The sequence below is a fragment of the Mytilus edulis genome, chromosome 9 (assembly GCF_963676685.1).
Source record: "Mytilus edulis chromosome 9, xbMytEdul2.2, whole genome shotgun sequence".
NCBI classification, from domain to species: Eukaryota; Metazoa; Mollusca; class Bivalvia; order Mytilida; family Mytilidae; genus Mytilus; species Mytilus edulis.
This window is the reverse complement of record NC_092352.1, coordinates 4,583,984-4,607,448: the sequence shown is the minus strand read 5'-3', so window position 1 is coordinate 4,607,448 and position 23,465 is coordinate 4,583,984. Positions and strand designations below refer to the sequence as shown.

Genomic DNA, 23,465 nt, shown 5'->3' with positions numbered 1-23,465 from the left:
AATTTATAAACTATTCTATGGTGTTAATTTAAAGCTACAAACTTGATAATAATTAAATAATTAAATGATGTACTGTCATTTAATCGGTCTGTTTTCAATGCAATTAGGTAACTGTTATTTGTATATATCAGTCTGACTTCTGTTTACTATCATTTAAGTTGAATATATATTTAGACTCGTCAAATTAAGAGGAGTAAGGCTTCTTCAAGTACTTTTTATGTGGACTTTTCTTACGTTTTTGACGGATTGCAAGTAAGAAAATATTCAATGATAAGTTTACATTGCTATTATAAGACATCCTCACAAAACGGGCGCTTCAAATCCCTCGTTCTTCGGGCTCTGTGATCTTAACATCCCGTTTTGTTCGAAGGTCTTTCAATATCAATATTAACTTATCATTGCACTTTTACTATAACAAATCTGTCCAGCAATTAAATTTAATTCAAGAAAAACAATTGTGCATATCAGCTATTCATCGTTTCTAAAATATTTTAACACCAGGTCTCGTAAAATACGAATTGCAATACTAAATACATAAGATTTTTTTTATTTTTTTTATTTTAGAATGTGAAATATGGAGAAGCGTATTTCTTTCATTAAAAAGTTTCAATCTAAAAAGAAAGATAAGGAAAAAGTCCCACCTCAAACTTTATTAAGTTCAAACTCCTTTCTGTTTTTTAAACGTCCTTAACATTGTTTTCCATTTAAAAGGAGAGAGAACCAAAATGCAAAGAAGTCAATCAAAAACCAAGCTCAAAGACAACAGACAACACCATGATAAAAAAAAGATAAAAAAAAACCAAAAAAAAAACCAGGAAAATAAAAACGATCAACAGACAATAAAAACACTACACAGTATGATACAAATTTGGCAAAACAAATCGCACTATAAACTAATATAAATTCTCATGCTCTAGAATGGTAATCGGTTTCTTTTGCACTAGTGACGTTGCATAAGCAACAACATTGAGGAAGGTTGTCAGCTTTCTGCCTTCAAAATTACATAAATTATTCAGTGAGGGTTTTCAATTTCCAATTGCATTTCGTATAGGAAAGATACTAGAGACTTGAAACAAGGGTTATCTCTGAACCTTAATTATTAAAATACCCCCCCCCCCCCCCGCCCCCCAAAAAAAAGCAATTCAAAAGAATAAAACAAGTTTCTATTCACAGAACTTGTCTTTCTGTAACTTCTTTGATTAGGCACGGTCAAAATACATAGTCTGGACAGTCAAAAGTCTAAAGTTTCCATTGGGGTAAAACTTCTATACATTAATTTACCAGCATTCAGAGTAGGAAGACGATGTAACAGGTGAAGAGAATTTAATTGAATTTTGCTTCAATAAGATAAAAAAAAAATAATCATAGTTATTGTGTTCATAATATAAATAAAATAATCGAAAACATATAAGTTAAAAAAGATTTTGCCCTTAATCATCGAGCTGTTTGTCTCCTTTGACTAAACAAAACATACAACCAACGAGTGCCGAACGGAGTTTATCAAGGATAAGACATGATGTCAACCTTCCAACACATGTGTCTACCTTCGTTTTTATGTTGAATTTCGCGTAACTCAATCATCGTTTTCTCTTTACAGTTGTGTGGCGATGTTTTGCTTTACTATCTTTTTTATTTTTGTCATATTGTTACATTTGTTTCTTCTTTTTTTTTCTTTTTTTTCTTTCTTTTTTTTTATCTCTATAGGAATATTTACAAATGTCTGGAAAGTTTATTCGCAGGATCTTTCACAAATTAACTTTTTAAATTTCGTTTTATTTTATTAATATTTTCTGAACAATTTCTACATGTAGGTTAAAAATGAAGTCCAAGTACTATTGGACAGTATTTCAAATATAGGCCACGTGCTTCAGAGGTTGAACTATCGTAAACAGATGCCTGTCTACGTTCAGAATGGACACATTAATTCCACAGAAGACCAGAAACTGATAGGGGAGCTGATTCAGAATGGGTTTCAGAACAATGAAGTAGATTTGAGTTTTGTAGAATCTGATTCCCAGTCGCTACAAGAGCAAGCCGTACAGGTACATGCAATGATAACAGATTCTAAACATGGATTGTTATCATAAGTCAATATATACTAAAGATCAAAACTTAAAACAAAGGAAAAGAAAACGTGTTGAAAATATTCATTTGTATTGTGTTTAAATTTTTGTTCTTCTAATGATCTGTTAATTCTGTTAAGGATGTTCGCTACTCTGTTAAAAAATAACTTTTAAGCTTTTTAAAAGCCTATTATGAATTGATAGTATATTAATAAAGAGACTCAAAAAGTAGAAAAAAAATGGAGGGTCCGTGTGCTCATTTTCGAGATATAAGCCATTGAAAATATGGCGGGAAATAATTCTCTCTAGATTTTTCATATATTTAACATTGGCACCTTATTTGTTTCAAAAACTACGAAAAAAAACAAGAATTTTATACAATTTTGAAATATGGCTTTTTAAACTTTATGTAATAAAATTATGAAAAGAAAAGTAGGGGTTAGTGGGCAAATTTTTGTAATGACAATACATGGATAAAACCAGAGGATATTGAACATCTGGCAAAAAATATAAAAAATGGAGGAGCAAACATCCTTAAAGACGTTTACAACTTGTCTAAACTGGAATAGATATAAATATTAATGCTTGGTAAAGATATATGTCTTATGTATGAAACATTGTTGAGTGATCTTTTACTGTTATTCGGTGTTTGTATTAATAACGGTACCAATTGAATTGCAGTAGATAAAGTTATTTCCTTTTTATGTATACGTAGAATTAATATTTAAGTGTCTTACCTACTTTTCGATATAATTAATGATGGTAATTTTTCTTTAAAGGTAACATTATATGATCACACACCATTTTCTTGGGATGAAGAGTCTAAGTTCATATCATCTAAGACGGTAACTGTGTCAGTGGGAGAAGGCAATACAACAAACTCAGCAATACCATCTAAAATTAAACTACAAAATACTGATTTAGTACCACCAAGAAAAACTATCAATGTAGCCATTCCAGTAGATAAAAATGAAACCACTTCACAGATGCTGATGTATAAAATGTACTGGAAGACTCCTGCAGACAGTTTGATAATCAGTATAAATAACGCCATGGACCACCTTAATCACACTATTTACATTCGGAAGAAAGAACCGCCAACGGAAGACGAGTATGACTTGAAGAAAATCACAGATTCCAGCGACTGGTTGAGCAGCAGCGAAATAACAGTGATACTGGACCGGGGAATATACGCCGACCCAACAAACGTGTATATTGGAATCCTTATTCAAAACGGTATATTAATTTTAAAACGTTAACAAATAAATATAAACTAATACACAAACGGAAAGTTTTCATTTATTGATTATCATTGAGGTGTTCCTAAGACTACTATGAACGTTATTACAGCATTTGTCATTCCAATTAAAAAAAAGTGAAAAACACAAAAATAAACAAATCAACGAATACATCTATTAAAATTAAAAGTGCTTCAAAACAATAATGTAACAAAACTTCTACCGTAAAATAAATTACAAAAATTAATACAATTTTTATAGCTTTCCATACGGTATGTGTTTTGTGGCTATTTAACTATGCTCGTCTACGTCACGTTGTCTTTGATGTATAGTTTTCTCCTCGGCAATCATACCATATCTTATTATGTTTTAAGTAATAACTGTATTTAAAAACTAATACTGTATTTAAAAACTCGAAAATAACATAATATGTACAAGACCGTGTCTTTTTAGTATAAGTAAAAATATGAGTTTAGTAAACTGCGTTTTGAAAATATGAGTTTAGTAAACTGCATTTGAAAATGCCTGTACCAAGTCAGTAATATGACAATTCTTATCCATTCGTTTTTCAGACGTTTTGTTATTTGATTTTGCCATGTGATTATGGACTTTCCGAATTGATTTTCCTCTAAGTTCAGTATTTTTGTGATTTTACTTTTTATGTGTTATCAAATTCATATCCATTATACGGTTTGTTTTTCGTTGTGTTGTTTATAAAATAACAGAAAAAGCTTCCGCACCAACATTACCAAGAAGAAGAAGGTCATTAAGTACTACCATTGTTGAATATGAAATTATTGGTGCTACGGTTGGTTGTAGAGTATGGGATACTGTAAAGCAGAAATGGAACAAAACGTCATGTCAGGTATGATTCTGGTTAACATTTTGTCTTTTATGATTAATGTAGTCCTATTTCAATTTGGTATTCAAGACCATCATACAAATACTCCCTATGGGTAACGTTGCACCAACAACCTTATAACCTTGCCGCTCCTTGTAGAGCCCATTGAAAAATGTGCATCGAAGGAACATGTTCGTTTTTAATCTAAACGTAATATTCTATGACAGAGAAGGAACTCTAACTTTAGCACGCATGTCGTCTCTTTCGAGTAATAATATTTAAGTTTTTTGTTGTTTATTCAAAAACAATATTGAACACGTTGATAACAATTACTCCTCTGATACGGCTATTTCAGTGATACTAGTCCCTGTTTCAATTCTGTCATAAGGTCAATGTATTTATATTATCTGACGATAAAAAGCAAAAGACAATCGGAATTTCATAACTCATCCGAGATTTGGCTCCTTGTTTATAACCTATTTTTAATTTCCATGTTTCCAATTAACCGATTTTGAAATAGATTGTACATGAGCAATACCATATCTAGAATAATTTTCATGTAGCAATTATACCACATCTTCTTATTTTTTAGGTCACTTATAATTTGAAAGATTGATAGTCATAGTGTAACTGAAAAGATATATAGATTATATCCTTGTTTAGTATATACGCAATATTAAATAACGAATCGATTAATTCACACAGTTCATATTACTAACACATCATATAATTCAATAATACCTACATATCTTTACTAATATACCCTTTCTTTCAGCCCATTTCATAACTGTTTTATATACAAAAAAATGTATTAATATTCTTTGTCCTAAATTCAGACAGATAACGTAATATCATTTTATATTATTTCCTTTAACGTTCACGTATATCATTGCATCATCACTTTCAAATATTGACAAGAAAACAATTGCAATTATTTCTTGTTGCAGAATAATGGCATGTTCTTTTAATAGTATTCCTAAAGTTCGCACCCAAGAATTATAGAAACATCCAACCTTTCGGACGAAGCAGATTTATTAGTGTTATATTCATTATCCAGCACAGAAAACCATTGTTTGTGGAATAATTAGTCATATATTCGCCACTGACGAATATACGTTGATGAATTAAGAATGATTATGAATCTAAGGATTTTCCTCCTTTAGGCAAAGTTGACGTCATGATAGTTTTGGTAATATGTATCTACTTAGGTCCCTTTTTGGTTATATAGTTCCTGGATTATACCGAAAGCACTGCTTTAAATTTTATGGTTTTCAGCGTTCCAGATGGAGGTTAATACAAAAATGCTAAGAGGCATCATGCAAATTTATAAAGTAGCTTTTTTATTTAATGTAATGTAAAAAGAAGTAAAAGAAAACAAAAGGTATAAACAAACTTCAGAGGTCGAGATCAAACCAATAAAAAAGACAAACAACGTAAATCGATGAAAAGGCGAGCAAAAGTCTTCACAACAGTACATAGAAAATGAAAGAGCAGTATCAACCCCATAAAAAGCCAGGTGTGATACCAGTTGCTCTTGACTAGCCTATAATTGTATTGTATATAAATGATGCTTTCTACACCCATTTTTCTATTATTTAGCTTTCTGTCTCATCAACAATCACTGAGACTGTTTGTGAATGTTCCAGTCCACCCGGAAACAGTTTTGCCACAACTTTCTACGTGCCTCCAAACACGATCGATTTTGGAAGTGTCTTTGAAAAGTTTGATTTAAAAAACAATGCAGCGGTGTTTGCAACAGTTGTATCACTGGTACTGTTGTTTATTTTGTTATGTGTATGGGCATTTAGACAAGACAGACAGGATCATACAAGGGTAATGTTTTTGGATAATTTACAAAACATTTAACATATAATTTATACTTTGTTATGTATATGGACATTTAGACGGGACAGAACGGATCAAACAAGGATAATGTAATTGACTAATTATACTTGACACATAATGTATATTTATTTAAGTATGTTGCTATTTAGACAGAACAAACAGGATCAACAAGGGTTATGTTGATGGCTGATTTATAAAAAAATTACACGGTATGTATATTTTCCCCAAAACTGAACGTTATAATTATGTAACCGGCAGTACTAAAGATATATAATAAATGATAGCATATGGAGTTCATGACAAGTTGAATAACACCCATGGTTTCAACGAAATAAAGTCAGCGGATAGCAAAACATATAACCCTAGATAAAAAAGCTTAACTTTAAATTACTAGAAACAATTATAACTGATGTGTATCAATATTGTCTTTTATTAATTACAACACAAGTACAACAAAAGTAACAACGTAAGTTCTGATTCCTTCTGGAAAAGTATAATAAAGTCGGATGTGTATACAATAACAAGCTATACCATCAACCCAATGCATATCCCATGTACATACATCATGATATACATTAAGGTATAGTGTTTAAGGTAGTACATTCGATTATGATAGCATGCATACAAAAAACAACATTCATTCTAACCAAAGGGAAAAATTGGAAGTACAAATGAGAACACTTGAGCATAAGTATTTTCTTTATACATACATATGAATACATAAAACATCTGTAGCTAATACGTCAGAGACATTTACTGAGAAATAAATAGATCCAAACAGACATCAATAGCTATCCTTTTATTGAAAAGAAATAAACGATGGGCTTCGATTTTAACATTGTCAATGAAAGGAGACTTCTGTATTAAAACTGAAAAACAATTAAACATTTCTCTTATTATGACTGACGTTTTAATGTAACTATTACAGTGGGCCTTATCATACCTAAGTGACAACGGACCTTACGACGATTACTTGTACATTCTAACGGTGTTCACAGGACTACACAGACATGCTGGAACAAAATCAAGAATAGGTTTCATGATAATTGATGGCAAACCAACGAAAAGCCATTTTTATGAACCAGATATACGACTATTAGATGACGAAACACATCGAGTGAGTTTTCTGTTTATAAATGTAGTGAAATAAAATCGTTTATGATTTAAATTTATGATAAAACACGTGAACTTTGCATGTGGAAAATTGTAGTTACATACATTTGTGTGGTAATATAAAAAAGAAGATGTGGTATGATTGCCAATGAGACAACTATCCACAAAAGACCACAATGACACAGACATTAGCAACTATAGGTCACCGTACGGCCTTCAACAATGAGCAAAGCCCATACCGCATAATCAGCTATAATAGGCCCCGATAAGACAATGTAAAACAATTCAAACGAGAAAACTAACGGCCTTATTTATGTAAAAATATGAACGAAAAACAAATATGTAACACATGAACAAACGACAACCACTGAATTAAAGGCTCCTGACTTTGGTAAAACAGATTAAAAACCTATGTTCAAATATACGACAAACATACAACAAACAAAAACACATCGTATCGGTCACCAATTCGTGATGGTGACCATAAAAACGTGTGTCGCGCCGATTTTATTCATGTAACGCCTGTAAAGGAATTCTGTATAGTGAACATTCATAAGTGAAATGTATTGACTGGAATATGAAAACGACATAGGATGTAAATCAAAAATCATTTAAAAACATTGTTGCGTTTCAATATTGTCTAGACTTAGCAATGAACATCTGAATTATATGCAATAAGAATGTTACAGACAGGAAACAGTGACCGTGTTGTTGCAAGACAATTTCACGTATGACATTCCCTTTTAGTCCTCACAACAATGATCATGCAGATGTGATTTGTTTATGACCACCAAAGATCGGGTCAACCTGTAGTTAAATAATTCATTTTGCGAGCAGGGTCTGCTAACCAAATCGGAACACCTGTGATCACTCACAAATTTTGTTTGTGTTTCTCGGTCGTAAGCTTTAGACTGATGTGTGTTCATTATTTGGGGAGGGTTGCAACGGCGTTGTTTGTTTTAAATACATCAACTTTGATGTTTAATGGACCTTGGTACATTCCTCCTCTTTTTTGTTATGAATATTAAATGCTGGTTATATTTCAAACCCAACCACAATAAAATAATAAATCTAAAGGGCATCAAACAATTATGAACAATGGGCAGATGTCTATAAAATGTAGCTAGACTTTAGCCGTCCATAGTCTATAAAATAAAATAAAACAATTTAAAAATTAAAAGGGAGCAATATATCTGCCCACCACAAATTCTTCAAATGACAGATAAAATTAGATATAATAAAAGACAACTGAAATCGGACAGGAAAATGACTATTTAGCGGGCATAACAAAGTTGTTTTATTTATGATATAGGGTTTTGGTGTTGGTAGTATCCGGAAATTTGTCATGAGTGTATCTGGACCAATAAATGATCCGTCGGTGTTAAAAATTTGGCATGATAATAGTGGACAAGGAAATTCGGCATCATGGTATCTTAATAAGATAATACTGGAGGATGTACAAACTAGTGAAAGGTAAAGCTAACAAACCTAATTAATTGTTTACCTTTAATGAATAAGATCCTATACAGAACTATACATCTATGTATGTATCAATGAGAGTTTTCAACCGTATATTGATAAGAGTAAATAAAATGAATTTTTGTTTTAATTTTGTACTGCTTTTTTTCAGCAGGAATGACAAGAGACAATATGTAGTTCATGAACATTCCAAAATGGTCAACTTATTTAAACCTTACAAACTTTTGTTAATTTAAGTACCAGGATTATAATTTGATACGCCAGACGCGCGTTTCGTCTACATAGGACTCATCAGTGACGCTCAGATCAAAATAGTTAAAAAGTCAAACAAATACAAAGTTGAAGAGAATTGAGGACCCAAAATTCAAAAAAGTTGTGCCAAATACGGCTAAGGTAATCTACTCCTGGGGTAAAAAAAATCCTTAGTTTTTCGAAAAACTCAAAAGTTTTGTAAACAGAAAATTTATAAAAATGACCATATAATTGATATTCATGTCAACACCGAAGTGCTGACTCCTGGGCTGGTGATACCCTCGGGGACGAAACGTCCACCAGCAGTGGCATCGACCCAGTGGTGTAAATAGTTATCAAAAGTACCAGGATTATAATTTTATACACCAGACGCGCGTTTCGTCTACATAAGACTCATCAGTGACGCTCAGATCAAAATAGTTAAAAAGCCAAACAAATACAAAGTTTAAGAGCACTGAGGACCCAAAATTCCCAAAGGTTGTGCCAAATACGGCTAAGGTTATCTACTCCTTGGTTAAAAACAAATCCTTAGTTTTTTAAAAATTCAAAAGTTTTGTAAACAGAAAATTTATAAAAATGACCATATAATTGATATTCATGTCAACACCGAAGTGCTGACTATTGGGCTGGTGATACCCTCGGGGACTAAATGTTCACCAGCAGTGGCATCGACCCAGTGGTGTAAATAGTTATCAAAAGTACCAGGATTATAATTTTATACGCCAGACGCGGGTTTCGTCTACATAAGACTCATCAGTGACACTCAGATCAAAATAGTTAAAAAGTCAAACAAATACAAAGTTGAAGAGCATTGAGGACCCAAAATTCCAAAAAGTTGTGCCAAATACGGCTAAGGTCATTTACCCCTGGGGTAAGAAAATCCTTAGTTTTTCGAAAAATTCAAAAGTTTTGTAAACAGAAAATTTATAAAAATGACCATATAATTGATATTCATGTCAACACCGAAGTGCTGACTACTGGGCTGGTGATACCCTCGGGGACGAAACGTCCACCAGCAGTGGCATCGACCCAGTGGTGTAAATAGTTATCAAAAGTACCAGGATTATAGTTTTATACGCCAGACGCGCGTTTCGTCTACATAAGACTCATCAGTGACGCTCAGATCAAAATAGTTAAAAAGCCAAACAAATACAAAGTTGAAGAGCACTGAGGACCCAAAATTCCCAAAAGTTGTGCCAAATACGGCTAAGGTTATCTACTCCTGGGGTGAGAAAATCCTTAGTTTTTCGAAAAATTCAAAAGTTTTGTAAACAGAAAATTTATAAAAATGACCATATAATTGATATTCATGTCAACACCGAAGTGCTGACTACTGGGCTGGTGATACCCTCGGAGACGAAACGTCCACCAGCAGTCGCATCGACCCAGTGGTGTAAATAGTTATCAAAAGTACCAGGATCATAATTTTATACGCCAGACGCGCGTTTCGTCTACATAAGACTCATCAGTGACGCTCAGATCAAAATAGTTAAAAAGCCAAACAAAAAACAAAGTTAAAGAGCATTGAGGACGCAAAATTCCCAAAAGTTGTGCCAAATACGGCTAAGGTAATGTACTCCTGGGGTAAGAAAATCCTTAGTTTTTCGAAAAATTCAAAAGTTTTATAAACAGAATATTTATAAAAATGACCATATATTTGATATTCATGTCAACACCGAAGTGCTGACTACTGGGCTGGTGATACCCTCGGGGACGAAACGTCCACCAGCAGTGGCATCGACCCAGTGGTGTAAATAGTTATCAAAAGTACCAGGATTATAATTTTATACGCCAGACGAACGTTTCGTCTACATAAGACTCATCAGTGACGCTCAGATCAAAATAGTTAAAAAGCCAAACAAAAAACAAAGTTAAAGAGCATTGAGGACGCAAAATTCCAAAAAGTGGTGCCAAATACGGCTATGGTAATCTACTCCTGGGGTAAGAAAATCCTTAGTTTTTCGATAAAATTCAAAAGTTTTGTAAACAGAAAATTTATTAAAATGACCATATAATTGATATTCATGTCAACACCGAAGTGCTGACTACTGGGCTGGTGATACCCTCGGGGACGAAACGTCCACCAGCAGTGGCATCGACCCAGTGGTGTAAATAGTTATCAAAAGTACCAGGATTATAATTTTATACGCCAGACGCGCGTTTCGTCTACATAAGACTCATCAGTGACGCTCAGATCAAAATAGTTAAAAAGCCAAACAAATACAAAGTTTAAGAGCATTGAGGACCCAAAATTCCAAAAAGTTGTGCCAAATACGGCTAAGGTAATTTACTCCTGGGGTAAGAAAATCCTTAGTTTTTCGAAAAATTCAAAAGTTTTGTAAACAGAAAATTTATAAAAATGACCATATAATTGATATTCATGTCAACACCGAAGTGCTGACTACTGGGCTGGTGATACCCTCGGGGACGAAACGTCCACCAGCAGTGGCATCGACCCAGTGGTGTAAATAGTTATCAAAAGTACCAGGATTATAGTTTTATACGCCAGACGCGCGTTTCGTCTACATAAGACTCATCAGTGACGCTCAGATCAAAATAGTTAAAAAGCCAAACAAATACAAATTGAAGAGCATTGAGGACCAAAAATTCCAAAAAGTTGTGCCAAATACGGCTAAGGTAATTTACTCCTGGGGTAAGAAAATCCTTAGTTTTTCGAAAAATTCAAAAGTTTTATAAACAGAAAATTTATAAAAATGACCATATAATTGATATTCATGTCAACACCGAAGTGCTGACTACTGGGCTGGTGATACCCTCGGGGACAAAACGTCCACCAGCAGTGGCATCGACCCAGTGGTATAAATAGCTATCAAAAGTACCAGGATTATAATTTTATACGCCAGACGCGCGTTTCGTCTACATAAGACTCATCAGTGACGCTCAGATCAAAATAGTTAAAGAGCCAAACAAATACAAAGTTGAAGAGCATTGAGGACCCAAAATTTCCAAAAGTTGTGCCAAATACGGCTAAGGTAATCTACTCCTGGGGTAAGAAAATCCTTGGTTTTTTTTCGAAAAATTCAAAAGTTTTGTAAACAGAAAATTTATAAAAATGACCATATAATTGATACTCATGTCAACACCGAAGTGCTGACTACTGGGCTGGTGATACCCTCGGAGACGAAACGTCCACCAGCAGTCGCATCGACCCAGTGGTGTAAATAGTTATCAAAAGTACCAGGATTATAATTTTATACGCCAGACGAACGTTTCGTCTACATAAAACTCATCAGTGACGCTCAGATCAAAATAGTTAAAAAGCCAAACAAAAAATAAAGTTAAAGAGCATTGAGGACGCAAAATTCCAAAAAGTGGTGCCAAATACGGCTAAGGTAATCTACTCCTGGGGTAAGAAAATCCTTAGTTTTTCGATAAAATTCAAAAGTTTTGTAAACAGAAAATTTATTAAAATGACCATATAATTGATATTCATGTCAACACCGAAGTGCTGACTACTGGGGTTGTGATACCCTCGGGGACGAAACGTCCACCACCAGTGGCATCGACCCAGTGGTGTAAATAGTTATCAAAAGTACCAGAATTATAATTTTATACGCCAGACGCGCGTTTCGTCTACATAAGACTGATCAGTGACGCTCAGATCAAAATAGTTAAAAAGCCAAACAAATACAAAGTTGAAGAGCACTGAGGACCCATAATTCCAAAAAGTTGTGCCAAATACGGCTAAGGTAATTTACTCCTGGGGTAAGAAAATCCTTAGTTTTTCGAAAAATTCAAAAGTTTTGTAAACAGAAAATTTATAAAAATGACCATATAATTGATATTCATGTCAACACCGAAGTGCTGACTACTGGGCTGGTGATACCCTCGGGGACGAAACGTCCACCAGCAGTGGCATCGACCCAGTGGTGTAAATAGTTATCAAAAGTACCAGGATTATAGTTTTATACGCCAGACGCGCGTTTCGTCTACATAAGACTCATCAGTGACGCTCAGATCAAAATAGTTAAAAAGCCAAACAAATACAAAGTTGAAGAGCATTGAGGACCAAAAATTCCAAAACGTTGTGCCAAATACGGCTAAGGTAATTAACTCCTGGGGTAAGAAAATCCTTAGTTTTTCGAAAAATTCAAAAGTTTTGTAAACAGAAAATTTATAAAAATGACCATATAATTGATATTCATGTCAACACCGAAGTGCTGACTACTGGGCTGGTGATACCCTCGGGGACAAAACGTCCACCAGCAGTGGCATCGACCCAGTGGTATAAATAGTTATCAAAAGTACCAGGATTATAATTTTATACGCCAGACGCGCGTTTCGTCTACATAAGACTCATCAGTGACGCTCAGATCAAAATAGTTAAAGAGCCAAACAAATACAAAGTTGAAGAGCATTGAGGACCCAAAATTTCCAAAAGTTGTGCCAAATACGGCTAAGGTAATCTACTCCTGGGGTAAGAAAATCCTTGGTTTTTTTTTCGAAAAATTCAAAAGTTTTGTAAACAGAAAATTTATAAAAATGACCATATAATTGATATTCATGTCAACACCGAAGTGCTGACTACTGGGCTGGTGATACCCTCGGAGACGAAACGTCCACCAGCAGTCGCATCGACCCAGTGGTGTAAATAGTTATCAAAAGTACCAGGATTATAATTTTATACGCCAACCGCATATTTCAGACCAACTATGGATTTTGAAAATAAACTCATCATAGATACCAAGACTAAATGTTGTATATACGCCAGACGCGCGTTTCGTCTACAAAAGACTCATCAGTGACGCTCGAATCCAAAAAAGTTTAAAAGGGCCAAATAAAGTACGAAGTTGAAGAGCATTGAGGACCAAAATTCCTAAAAGTTTTGCTAAATACAGCTAAGTTAATCTATGCCTGAGTTAGAAAAGCCTTAGTGTTTCACAAATTCAAAATTTTGTGAACAGTAAATTTATAAATATACCATATCAATGATAATTCATGTCAGCACAAAAGTGCTGACTACTGGGCTGGTGATACCCTCGGGGAAATAAATCTCCACCAGCAGTGGCATCGACCCAGTGGTAATACACAGATTAATGCCTTGTGTAAATCTGACGGATTTTGGTAGATTGATAATACTTTTTATTAAAAGTAAATTATTAAATTTATTAAATTAAAGGTGCTTACAATTTACCTTATCATTCTTCCTCTTCGTGTGCTAATTCGTCAGGCTTTACTGAGCATGAAATATTTCTACAAAACTCTATACATATACCAGAAATGAGCTCTTTTTGAGAGAAATATACCCTAAAAACCAAACGTGTAAAACTCTGAAAAAATCGGTTCAAATTTCTCCATGATCTGCTTAAACACATTACGACTTATTCTCAGACATTATATAAAACAATCATTCATATACAGGGTCAAACACAACCATGTAGTCAACATGAACATACATCGATCTACAAAACAGAAAATATTATGTGTATTTAAGAATTATAAATAGCCTTTTCTTTTTATACAAGAACAAAAAATTCCTTTATAGATAAGTCTTTCGGTACCTAAAGAACATGTTCGGAGATTATACCAACAATACGACAAATAACATCCAATAAAAACCTTTATACACATTTAAGGTAATCTTAAACACGTGTTGATTTAAACAGACACAAATGTTTTACCAAAAACAATTCAAATACATCTGCTTCCGTAATATCAATAAATACATATTTTCGTTTATTTGACAGGTATCTGTTTATATGTGATCAATGGTTGTCTTTGGACCACGATGATGGCTGCATTGATTGTGCTATTCCTGTTTCAGATAAGTTGGATAAACATAAATTCTCATTTTTATTTCACGAAGAAACCAGACAAAACACTACAGACAATCACTTATGGCTATCGGTTGCTATTCGACCCGAAGAAAGTAACTTTACAAGGATAGAAAGATTGGCTTGTTGTTTGTCATTGTTGTTTCTTACTATGATCTCAAACGCAATGTTTTATGGACAAAATACCAGCAGTTACTTTTCAATTGGACCGATCAAATTATCACTTTCTGGGATATACATTTCACTTATAAGTGCCATAATTGCGGCACCTCCAATATTCTTAGTATCATATATGTTTAGAAGTTCGAGACATCGTAAAACAAGCGAGAAGAAGCCTCTACCAAATACTGACGTAGTCCAGGACATGACACTTCAAACCTCTGACAAGACCGATGCGGAAACCCATCCTAAAGCAGATTTTACAGACGACACTCAATTTTCACTTCCGTTTTGGTGTAGATATGTAGCATGGGGAATAGTTACATTAACCGTCTTTGTATCCGGATTTTTTCTAATTCTGTATAGCATGGAATGGGGAAAGACGAAGTCAGAGGAATGGCTGCTATGTTTCTTTGTGTCATTCATCGAATCGATGCTTCTCGTTGATCCACTTAAGGTAAAATATTCCAGGTTTCGCTGTACACGTAGAATCGTACATCAGTGTTTAGCTATTAAATGATATATGCGTAGTGATTCCAGAAACACAAATTAAAATCAACATATATTGAATACAATAATCAACATTGATATATATTTTAGATATATAACATATCCATCTGACACAGATTATAGTTTCTAAAATATTAGCGTTTGTAGTGTTACATCTTACGAAAATTGATTGCGAAAATATATCGAAGTTTCAAGTCCATTAAAAACCCTATTTGACATTCGTACCTAAATATTAAACTTTTAATGTCTCAGTCAAATATTTATGGCACTGCGCTTCTGAGCTTGAATCTAATTTTATAGCACTATTTACAAATTCGAAAACACTCTAATCTAGCTCAAAAAGGCCACAGAAGGGGACAAAATGTATAATCAGATTCATTATGAAACTTCAAATTGCAAAATATGTGACAGGCGCAAATCAGTAACTACTACTGAATAATAAACCCTTGCCTTGAGATCGGCACATCATGCATGGCGCAAATTATAATAAAGACATCAGCTGTTTACCGATCTTTATCAATCTTCAGATTTTTATCAACTGATGAATAAGACAGTTCAAGATCAAACAAAGAAGCAGAGAAACATATCATATAAATAAAAAGAGTTTTACTTGAACTTGTTGCCTTTTGTTGGCTGTTGTTCGTGTGATTCTTTGTCAATTGTGTTCTCCAATTTATTTATATTGTAGTCCTGTGTTGTCATTTTGATGTTATATTTCACATGGCCATAAAAGTGCGAGGTTTGGCATGCCACAAAACCAGGTTCAATCCACCATTTTTTCCCTTTAAAAATGCCCTGTACCAAGTCAGGAATATGGCCATTGTTATATAATAGTTCGTTTCTGTGTGTATTGCATTATAACGTAGTTTCGTTTGTTTTCTCTCATTTTTTAGTGTAAATTCACATTGCGATAAGACGTGTCACGGTACTTGTCTATCCCAAATTCATGTATTTGGTTTTGATGTTATATATATATATATGTTATGTTTGTTATTCTCGTGGGATTTTGACTATGTGTGTTACATTTTGGTGTTGTGTCGTTGTTCTCCTCTTGTATTTGATGCGTTTCCCTCGGTTTTAGTTTGTTACCCCGATTTTGTTTTTTGTCCGTGGATTTATGAGTTTTGAACAGCTGTATACTACTGTTGCCTTTATTTATTGGGTTCCCCAGAGAGATTAAAAGTCTACTGCTCTCTGTGTATCACACATCATTGTAATTCATACTTAATCAGAATTTCAAAATCGATAAAATTATAGATCAGACAAGAAATTGTTGACAATCGATCTAAGACGTCGTAAACATGTCGCTAGTGTGTTAGACATAGACATTTCGTATAAGTCAACCAATTCCTGCTGGTGCCCGTAACTACTCATATAGCGTCGTTTTTATTCGTTCTTCCTTGTTACTTTGGTGGGGTAGTTTTAATGTAAGGATCACAATCGTGCAAATAAAGTCCGTACAGTTGAACATGAACGAGCGTAATGCATAAATTGTGATATATAAACGTCTTACTATGGACGAGAATTGTTAGCGCTATGTAATTGGTAAATTGACAATATTTGGGATCTTTTCATTATAAAGTTAATCTAATATTTCTTTTTAGTTAAACAGAAATAAAAATTTTACTCAATGTGTACATGTTAATTTATCATGTTATATATAAAATAAGGATATGGGGTATAGTACTTCTATTATTTTATATGAACTAAAGGACAAATATAACTCATGATAAAAAGTAAATGTAGTTACCTTTATTTTGAAACTTCACTTTGGTTTTAGATCATACTGCTGTCGCTTGTATTCTCCTGGATGGTAAAAAGTTATAAAGAAAAAACTGGAAAATACGACAGAGAGAAACTTCTTATGGAGACGAAAAGACGTACAACAAGTCCATTTTTATATCTTTTAGGTAAAGTTTGTCTAAATTGAACTATAAATTCCATAGTCTTATTTATTGTGCAACCTCATTATTTCCCCTTTTCCCGTTTTCATTTAAACTTATGAAGTAATACGCTTGTATGACATCATTATAGAAGATCATATATTCAATAAAAAAAATCCCATAGAATTACATTTTTAAAAATTTGATTTGATTGTTCAGCTTTTGGTTGAAAACTAGTAATCATTCCGGTCATCAATAAAAAAAAATATAAAATTGATCATCATTGAAATACTAAGGCTTTTCTACCTCAGGCATAGATTATCTTAGCTGTATTTGGCAAAACTTTTAGGAATTTTGGTTCTCAATGCTCTTCAACTTCGTACTTTATTTGGCCTTTTTAACTTTTTTGGATTCGAGCGTCACTGATGAGTCTTTTGTAGACGAAACGCGCGTCTGGCGTATATACAAATTTTAGTCCTGGTATGTATGATGAGTTTATTTACAACCACTGGGTCGATGCCACTGCTGGTGGAGATTTATTTCCCCGAGGGTATCACAAGCCCAGTAGTCAGCACTTTTTGAGCTGACATGAATTGTCATTGATATGGTTATATTTATAAATTACTGTTTACAAAATATTTGAATTTTTTGAAATACTAAGGCTTTTCTACCTCAGGCATAGATTACCTTAGCTGTATTTGGCAAAACTTTTAGGAATTTTGGTTCTCAATGCTCTTTAACTTCGTACTTTATTTGGCCTTTTTAACTTTTTGGGATTCGAGCGTCACTGATGAGTCTTTTGTAGACGAAACGCGCGTCTGGCGTATATACTAAATTTAATCCTGGTATTTATGATGAGTTTATTGAAACTTATGGAATATCTGTTTTTCTATTAAGACCACGGAAATGTCAATTGTGGTATCTACAATCCAACCCTTTTTTCGAGAATATAACTTAACGAATAAAAAGTTTTCACCGGGTATTCAGTTCATTCCCGATTTTTGATTTTGAATGTCGCTTTTGATATCTTTCACCTCTCTTTTGGTACGATGTTCTTATTATTGATCTTATCGTCATTTTGTCACGTGATTTTATTGTAATAATTATGTCTGACTGATCAATTAAACAATCTGTTGGTAGTACAGCACTTTATTATAAGTTTAAACTCTAAAGAGTCCGAGGCATATAGGTTCATATGCCACACTACCGTTTATGTTTGACCTTTACAAAAAACGGAGTGCGTGTATTTTTTCCGATGTAGAGAATGATTGTGTACGACACGTCATAGTAAAATTGGCACAGATTGAAGGCAAAATTAAGGACCCTTAAACTTTGAAATATTTGCTAAATATAAACTCATCTAAGAACACTGTGCCTCGCGAAGTTGGGACCATAGTTTCTTATTTGTCAACATGACATTATTAGGTAGAATATAGTAAATGGACCGAAACATCATCAAGCAAAACCTTCAGCAAGAGGGAATCTGTAAGTATGTCAATATGGCTATAATTTACAGTCCATAAAGAGGTTATTGCGTGTAGTGACCTTTTTATTGCTATTCATAACTTTCCTAAGTTCTGTTTATCTTAATTTTCTATAGATGTGTACCAAAAGAAGCAAGCTCCATTGAAACCAAAGAAACTTGCTAGATTGAAAGAAAAAAGACAGCAGCGCCTTAAAATGCAAGAGATATTCATAGAGCTAGTTTTATATATGATATTCCTTGCTGTTTTGTATTGTGTCAGTTTTAGTAACAGGGATCCGAGATGGTATAACGTCAAAAATCATCTAGAACAGCAGCTTGTTACATCGAATAGCATCTCAGTTGGAGGTTCAACGTTGAAATATGATCAGGTTAGTTGTCTTTACTGATTTATATACCGATGTTTTATTTAAATGTTGAAAATGTGAAGAAAATGATACGAGATAGAAACAGCCATATATCACTTCGGGTATATTTCCAAATAAATGTAAGGAATAAACAAAAAGACTATATTTTAACTCAAAACATGTTTTTCCTGGTCTCATAATTCTCAATTTTACAAATTTGAATTTAATAATGCCAGAGTTATAGGACTTTGTTTGTTGATAAATTGAAAGCTTCTCAAATGTTGTACAAAATATGTCAGAATTGAAAACAAATTTTAGGATCTTATCTTGCCATTTGCTAAAAGAGGGACGAAATATACAAGAGGGATAGTCATCTTATAATCTTTGTTTTATCCAGAATTTAATTAAGAATAGTCAATGTTTTAGTTTATAACCAAATACATCGGTAGGTTATGTTATTTATCAATAATTCAGTATGTGTAACTTAGACACAAAATATGAAAATCATCTGATAACTTCTGTTGTCATATGTCTTGAACTATCAGAATGTTTTACAGGTTACAACTGCATCTAATTTATATACATGGATCGATGAGACGCTTATTACGTTTCTGTTTCCACAATACCATTCCAATGGAGATCAACTGCAAGCCAATAGAAGATTATATGTACACGACCAAGTCAATTTTCGTGTTGGTCCAATGAGACTGAGACAACTAAGAGCAGTTCAAGGTAAATAATAGAAGCATCTTTATTTATATTACTACTGTGATGAATTTAACTACCCGTTCAAACTTATGAAATTGAAGTTTGCAGCTTAGTCTGGCAACGATTATTTTCAGTTAGTAGTGGAAATCCACCATTTTCTACATAAGAAAATGCGACGACACGCGCGTCTGGCGTACTAAATTATAATCCTGATACCTTTGATAACTGTACCAAGTCAGGAATATGACAATTGTTATCCATTCGTTTGATGTGTTTGAACTTTTGATTTTGCCATTTGATTTGGGTCTTTCCTTTATGAATTTTGCTCGGAGTTCAGTATTTTTGTGTTTTTACTTTTTTTCTGTTCCTTATTGTTTTGGCTAATTTCAATCAAACAATATTCGTATTGGCAAACTGATTAATGAAACTAATGACATAAGTTGGTTACATCTAAAGTCTTTTTCTAGATATACCTTTATCAGGAATGCTTTAACCTGGATATTCGAAAGCCATAACAAGTACATACATAAACATATTCTCAAGAATATGAAAAAAACAAGTCATGAACATTCAGATTGACAGTATTAACATATAAAAGTAAATATCTGATTACAACTAAAAGTAAAACGCAACTTGAATCCGAGAGGACAAAACTTGTATAATAAGCAAGCCATCAAAGGAGTTTAACTGAAATTCTACAACTCAATTGGTCGTTGTCTTTTTCACATCAAGGTGAAATTTATTATTAAAAGTCACTTGATATAAATGTAGGTATTAACTTTTTCAGAGCCATGTAGAACAGATTTGTGGGGTCATTTTATATGTTATGATGAATACTCTATTTACGGAGAGGAGGATGGAAATTATTGTGTAGCCTGGGAGTCTCGCCCTTGTGTTAGAGGTCAAGCTGTTTATAATATGACATATGCTGCCTGGAATTTTGTGTCGTCTGTTGATATTTGGGGACTTCCGGCCACAGGACTACATTCTACCTATGGCGGTGGTGGATACATAGCAGAATTTGTTGTCAACTACAACATATCACGTCTAGTTCTCAATGATTTGTATAAATACACATGGATAGATCGTAAAACGAGAGCCATATTTACAGAATTCACTTTGTATAACGTAGATGACAATGTTTTTGTTTTCATTTCCTTTTTGACCGAGTTTCCGGAATCAGGTGGGGTCATAACAAGTACATTGATTAAACCGTTTCGGCCTTATCAACATGTCGGAAGCCTTGGTATGTTCATCTTAATTTGTGAAACTATTGTACTAATTGGAATACTTATATTTTCTGTTAATAAATGTATTTTGATTCGGAGAAACGGAAAGAAGTTGTTTAAGGAATTATGGCATATTCTTGACATGTTTATCATAATTTTATTCTTTATTTGTACCGTAATGTATATTGGAAGATGGATAATGATTAATATGGCAATGAAAGAATGGGAAAATCATAAGGATAAATTCGTCAACTTCAGTCATATTGCGTCATGGGACGAGCTGTTTAACATTTTCTTGGCATTCATTATATTTCTGACCACATTCCGAATCATGCGAGTTCTCAGCTACAATGAAAGGATAAATCAATTCGGAAAGATACTAGGTCACGTGAGCCGTGATCTTTGTGGATGTTTTGTAATGTTTTTTATCGTATATGTAGCGTTTTTTACTTTTGGACATTTGATATTTGGCAGGTATTTAGAAACATACAAAAATTTATTCGTATCTTCAACGACATTGGTCAATGCTATTATCGGTAAAAATAACATCAAAGATCTGTTTTCTGTGGAGCCAGTTCTGGGAAGAGCCTATTACTTCTTCTTTGTTTTGTTTTTGTTGTGGATTTTAATGACAATGATGAATGCAACATTAAATGTAGGTATTACAACTGTCAGGAACAAACCTGTTAGGTCTTCATTCGGCATCACAAACATTGTAGCAGGTTTCTGGAAAGCGGCTATCGGTCTGATAATTGCATCAAATAATACCACAACAAAAGACAAGATGAAGTTGTCACCAGACTACATATTAAGCAAGGAAGTTCCAAAACAAATAGAAATCATACGACAAGAAGCTGCAAAACAAATCGAAATGGTAAAACCGACAGTCGATTTAACGAAGAAGAAAATACGTCCAAGACGTATTTATCAGTAGAATATATATTGTTCATGGTAAATAGTTGATCTTAAAGTTACTTTTTAACATAACGAATGCGAAAATTACGTTTGACTTTGACTAAAACGGGACAATAATTTACACGAAAAATTAAACAGATGATGCTATCGAACATTAAATGGTACATTGAAATCGTTTTCTGCAATCACTTTTTTTCTGTGCAACAATAAACTAGTGCACAATTCGTTTCATAATCTCGTTTTGTCTGAGAAATGTTTAATAAATAAAAGGTTATGATTGGTTTTTTTTTCTTTAAACATGTCATTATATTGAATAATCTTATTTCAATGCGCGCTAGATAACTTCGCTTAAAGTTATCTGAGACATACAATACCAAATCTGCCTTTGTTTTTTCCTTCGTTATATTGTTTTCAGTATTAAATAAATTGTGTATATGTTGGATTGAATATTTTCAATGTTCAACTTTCTAAATTCCTTTTTGAATATAAAATTGAGAATGGAAATGGGGAATGTGCCAAAGAGACAACAACCCGACCATAGAAAAAAACAACAGCAGAAGGTCACCAACAGGTCTTCAATGTAGCGAGAAATTCCCGCACCCGGAGGCGTCCTTCAACTGGCCCCTAAACAAATATATACTAGTTCAGTGATAATGAACGCCATACTAATTTCCAAATTGTACACAAGAAACTAATATTAAAATAATACAAGACTAACAAAGGCCAGAGGTTCCTGACTTGGGACAGGCGCAAAAATGCGGCGGGGTTAAACATGTTTGTGAGATCTCAACCCTCCCCATATACCTCTAGCCAATGTAGAAAAGTAAACGCATAACAATACGCACATTAAAATTCAGTTCAAGAGAAGTCCGAGTCTGATATCAGAAGATGTAACCAATGAAAATAAACAAAATGACAATAATACATAAATAACAACAGACTACTAGCAGTTAACTGACATGCCAGCTCCAGACTTCAATTAAACTGACTCAAAGATTATGATTTAATCATATGAACATCAGGCACAACCTTCCCGTTAGGGGTTTAGTATCATACCATCATAACATATATGAGAAGAATATAACCTGTGTCATGCCAACAACTGGTTTTTGAATAAATGTGTTTAGTTCCGATGCAAAGACCCTATAAGTGAATCAATATTAACGCCAAAATATGCAATCTTTAATGACCTGACAACAGTATCGTAACTATATCCCTTCTTAATGAGTCTATTCAAAGGTTTTGTTAGTTTTTGAGGTGAATACTGACACCTTTGTTCTTTATAAAGAATATTTCCATAAAAAAATGGATGTGAAACACCTGAACGTATAAGAAGTCTGAATGTTGAGCTATATTTACGAATGATGTCCTTATACCGATGATAAAATTTAGTAAATGTTTGAACTAGTTTGTGATATCGAAAACCCTGGTGTAATAATTTTTCAGTAATACATAAAGTTCTCTCGTTAAAATCTAAAACATTGTTACATACACGAGCGAATCGTGCAAGTTGAGATATGTAAACACCGTAAGATGGTGACAAGGGTACGTCACCATCTAAAAATAATACCACAACAAAAGACAAGATGAAGTTGTCACCAGACT

General features: G+C 33.5%; 1 protein-coding gene across 1 annotated transcript in view; it reads left to right on the top strand.

The window, feature by feature from the left end:
- The window catches only part of LOC139489398 (uncharacterized), a 66,866-nt gene extending 44,709 nt beyond the window's left edge, over window positions 1-22,157 (top strand). The window contains exons 15-25 of the mRNA XM_071275714.1: window positions 1,812-2,042; window positions 2,843-3,299; window positions 4,027-4,166; window positions 5,742-5,975; window positions 6,916-7,104; window positions 8,413-8,573; window positions 14,540-15,242; window positions 17,076-17,205; window positions 18,779-19,032; window positions 19,566-19,740; window positions 20,504-22,157. Coding sequence (XP_071131815.1) covers window positions 1,812-2,042; window positions 2,843-3,299; window positions 4,027-4,166; window positions 5,742-5,975; window positions 6,916-7,104; window positions 8,413-8,573; window positions 14,540-15,242; window positions 17,076-17,205; window positions 18,779-19,032; window positions 19,566-19,740; window positions 20,504-21,879 — 4,050 coding nt within the window. The 3' untranslated portion in view covers window positions 21,880-22,157. The remainder of the gene's footprint in view (window positions 1-1,811; window positions 2,043-2,842; window positions 3,300-4,026; window positions 4,167-5,741; window positions 5,976-6,915; window positions 7,105-8,412; window positions 8,574-14,539; window positions 15,243-17,075; window positions 17,206-18,778; window positions 19,033-19,565; window positions 19,741-20,503) is intronic.
- The last annotated feature ends 1,308 nt before the right edge of the window (window positions 22,158-23,465 follow it).